Raw genomic sequence first — 13,537 nt, forward strand, 5'->3', positions numbered from 1 at the left:
GTGTTGCCTTGATCTTCATGCTTGCACTCATTGTAGTCTTCTGTTTTAGACTTGTGCCTTCTTGACTCATTTTGCTGAAAATGCTGAGGTCTTTGATGTTAAACTCCTCACCCTGCTAGTGAACAACAGTTTTATTCTATGGAATATTTTAAACAAATCATGAGCTGAACGGAGTGCTGGAATGTCAAACATACAACTTTAGGCTCAGCCAAAGCCACTGCTTATATTGTGTTATTCCATCTTAATGATTTCATGCTGTATATCTTCCACTTACACTCACTGAAGATGACCTTAAGATTCTCCTTCACTTGAAACAGCAACTTGCTTGGAGCTCAAGGGACACAATCCATTAAGGTTCGACAGAGCTCCATGTATTTGGAATTTTACATTCACACGTGCGGCAAAACACTATATATATATATATATATGTATATATGTTGGTCTACATACATACATTTCCCTCAGGATTTTAAGAAATCACCCTCCCTTTTAATTCACTCCCTTTCATCCAGGTAATGAGATAATAGACCGTTTAGTTCGGTTCTTAGCCTGTCTCTGGTAAGCCTCTTTTGACTGAAAATTCACATGAAAATTTTTAATGCCCCACATGAGTCACTGGGATCACATGACAGTTGTGCATGAATTATGTGAATTTGTTTGAAAATGTCTCAGCATGGCTGTCAAGACTGCACTGTGAGCTGCTTATAAGCTTCTTCTGTAGATTTTAAGCAAATTTATTGCAACGACATCTTGTTAAAACTGAATCATCACACAATGAACCGAAAAAAAAAACACCTAATGCAAAAGGATTGACTGTCCAGCAAACTTAAGGTGGATTGTTTATCCCTATGTGTTTAAAACCCAGCAACACATCCATGACACTTAAACACAAACTATTATTGTCATCATTTTCTTTATTACTTCATGACAGTGGCACACTATTTTATTTAAAATAGAGGGCCCCAGGAGGATCAACTGGCTGAGCAGCCATCCAACATACAGAAGCTTAAAGTCCTCGTCACAGCAGGCGTTTTACCATATGTTATCCTCTTCTCTCTGCCAGCTTTCCAGTCTGTAGACTTAGTCAACGTTGTCATCCATTTCAATGTAGTGGAATGCTAAGATGTGAGACATTCATGTGAGAAAACCAACTTTCCAGAGATTAAGCTGTTTTGTAAGAATGAATGGGCTCAAATGTATCCATCATGGTGTGCAGGACTGATCAACAGCTACTTAGTCAGACCAGACACTGGAAGTAAAGGTTCATGTACTTTGGTTAATCTAAGATATGTTGAATATTATCTTCATCAATAAATAAATAAATAAAGTATTATATTTCAATATCTTTTTTAATTGGGTTATTTAAATCTACATTTATCCTTCATACATTTTCTATACCTGCTTAATCCAATTTCAGGGTTGCAGGGGGGCTGGTGCCTATCCCCTCTACCATTGGACTAGAGGCAGGGTGCACCCTGGACAGATTTTCATTTATGATATATGAAAATATTCTGATGTTTTAGGTCATACCATAAGAAATATATACATTTTCAAAATGTTAAGGGTGCTGTACAAGATACTGATACATTGCCAGCTGCTTCTCACATAATGTCATGTAAACTAACAGCATGTTTACTAGATTAGTAGCAGACTTGAGCACAAATTTACTGTAATTACCTATACAATACATCTGAATACGTTCTACTGGCCCTTTAAGAAAGTGCATGAATGATCAAATTTTTAAAGAAGCATTTACATAAGAATCAATTAACAATATAATCTGATAGATATTTCAGGAACGTAAAAGTTTTTAAATAAACTAGCTACATTCCTGTGTAGTAATAGTGCAGTGCAAGAATAACACTATTCTCAGAACTGAATGTTAAAACAGATTTTTGGTTCCTGTCAGGTTTTCCTACATATACTGTATGAATGAATGCATCTTCTTCGTTTTTTTGTTTTGACTTGAGGACAGTGATCAGATATGTCCCATATGGCCTAACAGATTAGAGCTTCACTTCTATTTGAACCAAATGTAATATTTTGAAAATCAATGCTTTGACTGGAAGTCGATGTGACTGTAAAATCTGAAAACTGGACTGAACGTCTTTCTGGTTTTACTGAGTGGCTGTCTGAATCAGATAGCAACTGACTATCTGATTGACTTCTTAAGGAGACCTGTAAACATTGCTTCAAATCCCACTGAGACATAAATCCTTTAACGCTTGGTATGCTTAAAAAGCGTCCATATGATGAATTTATAATTGTCGTCACATGAATATTAGAATATACATTTAAAGAAATTATTTCTAGTTTTTGTTTGCAGTCCAATTACTAAAGCTGAGCTCTGACTTTTGACCTCTCTGTGGGAAGAAAACATTTTTCTTTTAGTTTTATTGCTCTAACTGGAGAAAATTTAGGAAGATCTAATAATTTATTTCTTCTGCAAGTAACTGCCGTCTTCTGTTGATATTGTTATATAAATCTGAGTCATTAATCTGAGATAGTTAGCTAATGTCAACTTCAAAACTTTCTTACAAAATCTGCTTTGGTTGTGTTTCAGTATTTAAACACAGTGCTTTCTAATCCTCATGCCCTGCCCTGGTCCGCACGTGTCAGATGTTTCCATGCTCCCACATACCTCACTGATCAAATTAACGAGCTATAATAAGGCTTGAGCTTGATGCCAAATGGCCAAGCTGACAGATTTGTTTGAATGAGGTACCTTGAGTTGGAAAACATCTAAAACATGCAGATGGGTTCAGAACATCTGGCTTAAGCTATTGTTGAATACCAGCTAATAATAGAAACAAGTTATCTAATACTATATATCCATACTGTTAGGTAACAATCTTTACAGTTCATTTGTATATTTAGTTTTAAGTTTGATATTTGCTGTTCGCGATCAAGTATTTTTCTAACATTTTCAACCAGTCCTCATATTGTACTTTAATCTAACAATTTTGAAAATATTTATTTATTATTTAAGATTACAGTTTCAACTGTTTATCAGAACTGTAGTTAACAGTTTCACCAAAGTGTTTCTAGAGTTGGTCTGATGAAATCAATATTCAAGACAGCACCTCCACAATGAATTCAGCTATACTCGGGTATGATGCTCTAACACGGAGAAAGTTTGAAGCAGCTGCATATTATCCCAAACAGTCCACAGCAGCGCAGGGCAGCATTGGTCATACATATTAATTATTAGTATGACTTGGTTTATAATTAGGTTCTGCTCATGTGCACGTATAGTGGGACAAGGACCAATTGAATGGTCAAGTCAAGCAGCTACTGTAGCTCAACTCAGCTATGTATGTTAATGTGGATGTCAGAATATAAAAGGGTGTGAGATGTTGGGAATGAAATCAAGCAAAAGTGTACCAAAAGGCATGCAAACGCCAACAGGAATCAGTTTAGATAAGAGGGGGAGAGAAAGAAAGAGCAAACAAAACTGGGCTAGATTTTCCATTTTTTACTTCTATACAATGCTTAAGTCACATGTGTCTTCAACTTCTTTGAGCTAGATATTTCCCAATAAAAAAATGTTGTTGGATAGTGTTGGTATTGTATAATTATGTGTAGAACATTTCACAGAGCTACACAGTTTTCATGTAGAAAAGAGTGAACAAGGTCGTCCATATCTCCCAGCTCTCGTTGTAATTAGGTTAATCTCCAGGAATATTGTTGAGTGTCATATTAATGTTGTAAGCAGCTGTATCTGTAATATCAGTACATTTAGCCATGCAATGGAAACAGATGGCAGTGATGTTATGTAAGCAGAGTGCTGAGGGATGGATGTCTCATGAGTGAGACAGGGTTCACGTTCTCCTGCCTATGTTTTGCCAATGAGTCGGTGCTTTTACTCTTAGGTCAGTTACATTTGTTACGCTATTGTTTTTAGAATGTGGTTGTGTACAAAGATATTCCTCAAACTTGTCTCAAATCCATGAGGCATGTTGTTTGCTTTTTCTTGTGTGTATTTGCATGAAAGCACTTATGTTCAAACCAACATGAAAAATAATACGTCTTACTTTGTTCTCAATTTTTAGGGAGAAGTAGATTCTTCCGCTTCCGGCAGGCTGCGTTGAGCCTAATGAATACCAACAAGCAATCTCTTCCGCAAGAGGACCCAGATGCTGTGACAGTGGACTCTCCCAAAGAGGATGCTGATTCAGTGCCCCTGGAGAGCTTCCCTTCACCTACAAGGAGTATTTGCAGTCCTATTGAGTCCAATGACACTCGTGCCCTCATAGGCTCAAGTCACCATTCTTCCAAGGCTAGCATCGGTCCTGAACCACTTGACCATTCATCCCTTAAACTCCCGTGGGAGAAGCTTTACCAGACAGAGACACAGCAGTCCTCTACCTCCTTGTCAAACACCTTTCCCAGGGGCAGCACCAGCACCATGAGGAGAGCCTCATCCATCCATGAAATTGAGGGCTATAGCTCTAATTCCAAAAGCATATTCAGGGATCGACATACAAGTGAAGGTATGCACAATGATTAGATGATTGAATAACAAGTTGTCTTGAAGAGGTTTGGGCAGGAAAGGAAACAGCTGTTTAAAATTATGGATGAAAATGAATTAATTAATGTCAAACTTAGTGTAAAATGCCTGAGGCTGACTAATCTGACTGACTGAGCTACGCAAACATTTCCCAAATAAGTTCATGGTCTTAGTTGCTATTTTCTGCACAGTACGGTATATGATTATTTTGTCATTTATGATCCCATTTAAAGCCAGGATGAGCTCCAGGTTGAGTGTACCTTGTGATTTATAACTTGTTGAGCTGTTGAGAGATGTTGTTGATGAGATTCTTGAGTCCATAATAAAGACTTGTAGGAGTTCATTCAATTGATAAAAGACAGGGAACCAAACAACAGTATGTTGTTCAAATCAAAGCTTTAATTTAGAATCAGTGCACGTCACCTCCTGAGTTGAGAAAGCGACGTAGTGTAAGTTGATATGAAAGCTTCAAAGTATATGTTTCAGAGAGATGATGTGTTATGCCATTTACTTTTTACTTTACTATTTTACTTTTTATTCTTTCTTTCTGAAATATAATCTTACATTTCTTATACATGTAAAAAAAAAAAAAGTTTTCTTCATTGTTTTCACTGTCTGCTCAATGCTGCTTTTAGACAATGGTATCCGTGTCAGAGGTAATTATGAATGTCTGTCTAAGATTTCATTGCTCAGTGCTCCTTTAGAGCATGACTTTGAAACAATGCAATGAGCATTAGTGCTCCTCGGAGATCCACTTTTGTTGGATAAATTGACTGAGCATATTGCACTGTGTTATGAGCAGTCCATTTTCATTCCCAGGATGTAAAATACTGCAGTTTTGTCAAGCCTTTGGCCTCTCTGAGAAACATAACAGATCTCCGTTTTTACTGGTTCCTGACAAAGGCCAAGACGAGCAGCAGGGTGTAGCTGTAGGAGCTTGAGGATTATAGGATCCATAAATATGAGACTTGGTTCACATTAAAAGTGCTTGTTTGGGCTTAGGCAATACAGTTTCTTGATTTAGGTATAGGAATGGAGTACTAGTAGAATAAAATACTCCATTACTCTAGCTTCTGTAGGGTTGATGCCAGGGCTCCTGACAAAACTCTAGTATACTGTATGACACCATCCAAGTGAAATTGGGCTGCTAGTAGAAGTAAATGCATAGTTGGTCATTGTAGCTTCTATCATCTAATCACATATACATTATATGTGCTTTCGTGAAATATTACATTTAAATTAACTTGCATGACTGCTTGTTCTGCTTGACACCAAAGTAACTCTTCTTGATTATGAGAAATCCCGAACAACTGTATGGCTAACGTTATGGTTCCCATATGGTTACAGGGACACCATACTCAGCAGCTCTTTCTTGCCATGCATGAAATTTCATTGAAAATTATCTTAGAAAGAGCTCCTTGTCCAATCTCCTTCTGTCTTAATACATTACATGTGTGCTGATGCATGTTTAAATGTGTCATTTAAAAGCAGGGTTCTAGAGAAAAATGTCAAATTCTTCTAAATTTGTATTGTTTTGCGATTCACAACCAAATATGGTCTATAGCATTTTAAGTAAGCTAAGTTATAGTTTTCCATATGCAGAAAGAAAATGAGTTCTGTGGTTCCTGCATTATGCACTTATGTAGGATTACATTGGTCAGTAGTTCTGTGTGCGTTTAAAAAAAAAAAAAAAAAAAAAAAATGCTACCATCTGTCAGTGTTATGTCAACCTAATGCCTAAAAGATGGCCATAAGGTTTAAAACCATCAGTTTCTTTAATCTTTGTTAACTCTGTGCTTGCAAAACTGAAAATGACTCATCATTATGTTATAAAAACATTACTATATGGAAATAGCTTGGTTTCGGCTTACTAATTATATTTTTTACAAACATAGTCATTTTGTAAATATTAATGACTTCATTCTCAGATTAATAAAGTTGCAAATGAGTAGGGATATTAAAATGGGTGCTGTTTGTCCTGAATCACTAGGCCCTTTCAACCATGTGAAGTCCAGCTTGCTTGGCTCTACCTCTGATTCTAACATCAACAAGTACAGCACCATCAGCAAGATCCCTCTGATTGCACTCAACTTCTCAGAGGGGACTGATAAGAAGACTCACTCTCCTCCAACATCTGAGAACACCATCATAGCACCAAAGGTCAAAGACAGAACTCACAATGTCACGGAAAAAGTTACGCAGGTGAGTCACAAGGTTCCTCTTTGTTTGTTATTGCAGTATAGTATTGGCTGTATTGTCGCAAAGCACCACTTTTTTTTTTTTTGCCACTTTGTCACCTGTAGTTTGATCCCTAATAATCCTTGGCTCTGTATTTCAAAGAACACAATTGGCGGTGTTTGTGAGTGGGGAGGGATAATGTTCTCATCACAGTCTCAATCCCCAGTCATAAATCCTGGAATAATCTGGATGTGTTTGTTAGTGTTTCTCAGTTTTCTCTGTAATGACTCTATTTCGAACTTGGCTGGTATATTTTTCTAGACCCTAAGAAATATGGTGCGAACCTAAAGTATTATTTGGATAAATCTTTCTCATAAATGGATAAAAGCTGCGTTCTGTTACACTTTAGCAACTATCAATTACCTTCATGGGAAAAGAAAGAGTTGCTGTGCCACCCACCACCACCAGTAAATTATCAACCTTGTTGTTGGTGCTGTCACTGTATCAGATTTTCAATGGATGATTAGCATGCCAATAAAGAATTCATAATAATGATAATAATTATTTTCACAATATTTATCATTTTTAACGCATAATGCTGTCAGTTAAATTATGTTTTTAGCTTTTGTGGCACATTTTATACTATTTGACAAATCAGTTACACTACATGAAACGACTCACCACTGGTGTGAGGCGTATTTTGGAGCACCTGCTCTATCAGTTCTTTGAACTCTGTCCTATTTACAATTATAAAGGGCGTCATAAACTCAGCTGAAAAGTATGTTAAAGGTTGATCGATGGCTTCATCCTCAAAAACACTAAACATGGCTCTTTTTACACTGGTCGGAAAACCCACTAACATTTTCTAACATCCGGCTCTTAAGCATAATGGGAAAGTGTTTTATTGGTCAGTTCTATCTCAGTCTCTACAGTACAGAGATTTTTCCGGCTCCAGCTCTGCTCAGCATCAACAGGAACAAAACACCATCTAAAGCTCACGGCAACGACTTTGGGATGAAAAAAGATGAGATTGATTTCAGTAACGATAACGTTTAGATTTTTTTTGTTTTGTGTTTTGTTCTTTGAATTGTTTAAACTGGCAGCTGGAAGCTTATTCTGCATTCTTCTGTTTGCGGCTGAAATAAGATATAAGCTCCAGTTGATGTCAAATCAAACAACTCAACAAAAAATAATCATTGCCATTTCAGGGATTGTTAAATAACTGCAGTTAACTCTATCTAACATAGCAGAACTTCCAGAGTGGTAGATGCAAGAATTGTAATGTTTTATTAGAGTCTACAGAAATAACTTGATATGCAATGATTTTTAAAACCACTTTAATTTTTTTTCTCATATTGTATGTACATTGCTGCAGCATCTCTGGTTACCTCCTGTTCACTCTCTGTTTCATTTCCTGTCTCTTTAAGACTCTTAATGACCCAGCCAGCTCTGATGAGTCAACTGTTTAACTAAAACAAGCCAACATAGGTTATGTACTTCCATGGGAATAACCTTAGCTCTCTGTCGACTACCAACCACACCAAGTCCATGTCCATCTGAAAAGCAGATGTGCTACATGATGACAATGAAAAGTAACAAACTAAAAAGTTGGACAACAAATAAGGTGCTTCATGCAGTTCAGAGTGGTGCCTTGTTACTGTGGGACAGAATAGTGTGGCAGATGGATGAGCCATTGTTTCCACAGTTTAAACTCTAAACAAGCCAAAATTCATTTTCAAGTATTTTTTTTTTTTATTTTTTTTAAATACATTCTTACAAGTCGGATTAACTTAGATTAATGGGAAATATATTTCACTGGGAAAATAATTTTGCACTCCACACTGGAAAATATGTTGTGGGTGACTCACAGTAGTACAAAAATTGTTGCAGGGAGCATCTAATGTCCATAACAACCCAAGCAAAAAGGAGGCCAGACATCTTATGTTTAAACTCTATTCAAGATACAGCAGCTTTCTCATTCATAAATGAATAACCATCTTCTTGATTAAACGCTCCTCCTCCCTGCAGACCTTGGTTTGAAGTTTGGAGACACCGCTGACATATGAACGCTGCATCTACTTCCTGACTGCAAAATCTATAATTCATACGCTGAAGACAGGGCAATGTGCTGAAAAGGAAAGAAAGACCAATTGCCCTCATCCTTACTCCTACAATATGTTCTACCCTAGGATGACCCTGTTTTTGTCTACAGCAGGTTATTAAGCCAAGAACAAGGGAAGGCTTGGCCTTCCAGAGCACAATGAATAATTTACCATCCAGGCAGAATTCATTCATCTTGGGAAATCAAAATAAATGTTTGCTAACAAGAAAAATTGCACGATATGGTCATATCGCCATGTTTTCTACATTATCATTTGCACTGTAAGGTGATTTTTCCAGGAGTAGTGCAATTTAGCTAATGCAAATGTAAAGCAAGTCAGTGGTGGTTGCATTATTCACGGTGCCAGGACATAAGCTCTCCATGTGTCACACTTAAATGGCTGCCTCCACCTAACACAGTTTGACTGCAGAGGACACTTTGGATGTCATCATTCATGTCAGATCAATTATTTGAGTCTGTGAGTTTACTTTATAGACTTTATATAAGAACTTTATGAAAAACCTGACACCTGATCAAATTCTCAGAACGATCATAAAATGTCTGGTGACAGAAACCCCAACTTTCTACTTTTAACCCTTAGAAGCATAAGTGGGGTTGTTATTCTTCAAATTCTCTGAAATTAAAAGTTTTTACACTTCCTCATAAAACATGTTTGTGACGTGAGGCCTTTTGAATTTTTTATATATTTTTATATATTTTAAGAAATTGCAGTTTTTGTGTCACTACCCCAGTTTTTCATAAACAGGGTCAAAAATGACCCTAAGCATTTCCTACAGAATCTCAAGGGTTTGCTTCGGGAACCTTTGATTCCTACCAACTGTGACTGTCAGGATACATTTTCTGTCCCACTTACACATCTGATGCCTGCAGTCTCACCACCAGGAGGTCAGTTTGACACAGCAGCATACATGTAACACTTTCCGTCAGTTGTGCAGTGGATTCAGACACACAGGTCGCAACATCACCACAGACAACTTCTTCACTAGTGTGCCTCTTGCAGAGCATCTCCTGGAGAAAGGTCTGACTATTGTGGGAACGTTACGACAGAAGAAGCCAGACATCCCTCCAGTGATGAAGGCTTCCAAGTCGAGGGAGGTCCACGGCACTGAATTTGGGTTCAATGGCAGCATGACCATGATCAGCTATGTCAGAAAAAAAGGGAAAGGCTGTTCTGCTTCTCAGCACAATGCACCACAGCAAGATGGTGGACAAAAACAGCCAAAAGAAAATAACAGAAGTAATCCTCTTCTACAACCAGACCAAAGGAGGTGTAGATACCGTTGACCAGATGGTTGGCAACTACACCTGCAAGCGCCAGACACAGAGGTGGCCCATGGTGCTGTGGTACAACATGATTGATATAGCCACTCTAAACACCTACTCATTTTTCAGGGCTCAGCACCCTGAATTTTCCACAGGTATCACCAACGCACGGCTACATTTCCTCACAGAGCTCTCAAAGGAGCTTGTGACTCCTCACATGAAAAGTCAACTGGAAGTGTACACCAAACCTACCAACCTACATCACTGAAGCAATGGGAAGGTGTGGAGTGACAAACGCTGCAAACCAGCAACAGCAGAAAAGCACAGAGGGCCATCAGAAGAGAAAGAGGTGCCAGATGTGTCCAAGAAACAAGGATAGCAAAGCCACCAATTGCTGTTGGAAATACAGTACCCCAGTGTGCAATGGTCAAAGCCAAAAGTAAATAGTTTGACAACTGCACACAGTGAATAGAGAAAAGACATTTGTGTGGGAACGTGAGTGGACAGTGCTCTGGTCTTATGTATGTTCATTCTCTTTTTTGTCCTCCAGACAAAACATTACATTACTAACAATAATTTTTGAAGATTTTTAATGTTATTTTTTGTTAATTGTTTTTATAAAAAGTTATAAATAAGCATGTTAAATGTGAAATTAGTCTTTTGTTGACCCAAATATAATAAATATAATCAGCTTTAACCTAAATTAAAGACATTTTTTAAAATTCATTGCAAAAACACATTGATTCTAATTGGGGTCATTTTTGACCCGACTCATGGAGGAGTGTAGGTATTAGTCGTCCATGCATCCAAGGGTTAAGTATTTGAAATGTGCTTATGTGTTATGAAAGTGGGATGTCATAAATAGGTGGTTTCCCTTGCTGTTGTTGACCCTCTCTCACCACTTCTTCAGGTGCTGTCACTTGGGGCTGACGTGCTGCCGGAGTACAAACTCCAGACAACCCGAATTGACAAGTTCACCATCCTCCATTACAGCCCCTTCAAAGCTGTCTGGGACTGGCTAATCTTGCTGCTAGTCATCTACACCGCCATCCTCACTCCTTACTCCGCTGCCTTTCTTCTAAATGACCAAGAGGAGCAGAGGAGGCGTGAATGTGGATACTCCTGCAGCCCTCTTAATGTGGTCGATTTAATGGTGGACATCATGTTCATCATTGACATCCTCATAAACTTCAGGACCACTTACGTGAACCAGAATGAGGAAGTGGTCAGCCATCCAGCCAAGATAGCAATCCATTACTTTAAAGGCTGGTTCCTCATTGATATGGTTGCAGCAATCCCCTTTGACCTTCTTATCTTTGGCTCAGGATCGGATGAGGTATGTTTCCTTTTTTGGATATATGGTATTTTTCTTTACCTGTTTTTTTCTTTTTTCCCTGAAGCTTTACTGCACATTACCCCAGGCATACTTTCACTTATGCTCAGACTTGTGCCCCAGGGGCACTACTTAAATGCTGAGTTTTTCTGTGTCGGCTCTGAAAGGATTACTTTAAAAATTGTATGGGATTTTTTTTCTTTCTTTCTTTCTTTCCTTCTTCTTTCTCTTTTTTTTCTGAATGGTCCTCATTCTCGAATCCATTTACACGGATTAATGGCTTACCAAATGGCAATCAATGATGCATTTAGTGAGAAGGAGACCAACAGGCCTATGTGCACAGCTTACATGCAGATGTGAGATGGCCATTGGTAGGCTGGCTGCCAGGCCTGCCGGCTTGTTTGTGTGGTAGGTTATTTCCCCTAAGGCTCTGGATCTACTTCAGGGCTTTATCGTGCTTTATAGGCACTCCATTACACCAGAAAAGCTCCTGATTATAGACCATAATCATCTTTTCCATCAGTACGGCTGCTGCCACTGCTGAGTCAGTTCATTGAATCACAATAGGTCAAAAAGAAAATGGGACATCTGTTTTTCTCACAAGAAAAGTTACTGACAAAAATTTACGGGAAATGTACACATTTTTCAAAAGCACTTTTGTCTTCCGAGGCTATAAATAGATTGACATATGTTGTTGTAACATGTAGATTCATAACTTCTAATTATAGCTTCCTCCTTTGGTTTTCAGAAATCTCAGACTGATCACGTAGTCCCGCTCAGCTTTATTCTCATTCAGAAAAATGAAAGCAACTGAGTCAGTGGCTGATAGTTTTCACAAGGCTTTCATTTAGCAGCTTAATAAGATGGTTTTAACCTACAAGCGCTTAAGCAAACCTTTTGATTAGGGCAGCAAATATAATTGAAATAGATTTTAATGTCCTACCTAAAGATTGAACATAATGTCAAAGACTGGGGAAAAACTGGTTCCTTGCTGTGAGGAATGATTTTGATAGAAGCAAAAATATAGAAGATTTATTCAAGTTTCACTGTGAATATGATGATGAGGAAGTTGAATGCTTTGTCCATGCTTTAACCTGTGAATGTTGTTCCCATTAAAGATGAACATTCGACCAACAACACCCAGAACTTAAACCGCCCACGTTTTTCTTCAGGGAGCTTAGAAAAAGTTATCTCAACAAATGGATCTTTAGTATTTACACTCAAATTATAAATACAAATATGCAAATTATGTATGTGTGAGAGTCAGGTATCAGAGTCAGGACTTCGGTGCTGGTCACAACACAGCCTCCACAGCAGTGAAGTACACAGGAAGTAAGCCTCGGCTACATTAACTCAAAGTAGATACATACATAGACCAAATTAACCTCAGTTGGGGCCTTTTATTTTAGATGAACAGCTAAAAGCTCTCTGAGAAGCAAAGCAAACATGTTTGTTTACCACTGGGATGGTGAAAGCAATATTTAGATAGTTAAGTACTCATAGCAGTGCAGTTTTTAGGAAGAAAATTACTGTGACTTGAATTAATATTTTATAATGATATAAAGTGCTGGGAAAATATGGTGATCCTCAATACTTCCACTCGTACAGCAGAAAATTGTTGCAAATGGTAAGAAAGATGAATAAAATTCCCATTTTGAAAGCCAAATTAACATGTCACCTCTGGGCAGAATATTTGCTGGTTTCAGAAAGAATTTCTAAACTGTCAAGCATATTCGCCATCTGCATTATTATTTCTAGTTTTGCAGTAAAAGTAAATAAAACCACAAATTTAAGGTTTTCAGAAACTGACAATAAATTAACAAGATGTACCTAAAATGCAGTGCACTTCATATGACTAATAGATTATTTACTGTAGGTTTACTTGGAAATTTGTGTTATCTAACAGTAAAAAGGCTGACAGTGTATCTCTGCAATGCATTTGTTTTCAGTTGATCTTGCATAAAATCAACACTAATGACTCACAAACAATCTCTCCTTTCCTCTCTCTCATGCATCGCTCCCTCTCTACGTGCTGCTCACCATGTCAATATTTTAAAGACCTTACAAAGATTCACAAATCATGTTTCAGGGGAGCTCATGTCTTATTAAGAGGAGCCAAGCCTCTTTGAGT

At 37.8% G+C, this 13,537-nt stretch overlaps 1 protein-coding gene across 1 annotated transcript in view; it reads left to right on the forward strand.

Moving 5' to 3' along the window:
- The window catches only part of LOC140319216 (voltage-gated inwardly rectifying potassium channel KCNH7-like), a 46,405-nt gene that overhangs the window by 16,306 nt on the left and 16,562 nt on the right, over window positions 1–13,537 (forward strand). Inside the window, exons 4-6 of the mRNA XM_072396812.1 lie at window positions 4,053–4,493; window positions 6,501–6,712; window positions 10,984–11,409. Of these exons, the coding sequence (XP_072252913.1) occupies window positions 4,053–4,493; window positions 6,501–6,712; window positions 10,984–11,409 (1,079 nt within the window). The remainder of the gene's footprint in view (window positions 1–4,052; window positions 4,494–6,500; window positions 6,713–10,983; window positions 11,410–13,537) is intronic.

Source organism: Leuresthes tenuis, unplaced genomic scaffold, assembly GCF_036924035.1.
Source record: "Leuresthes tenuis unplaced genomic scaffold, fLeuTen1.0.hap1 SCAF_12, whole genome shotgun sequence".
Lineage (NCBI taxonomy): Eukaryota > Metazoa > Chordata > Actinopteri > Atheriniformes > Atherinopsidae > Leuresthes > Leuresthes tenuis.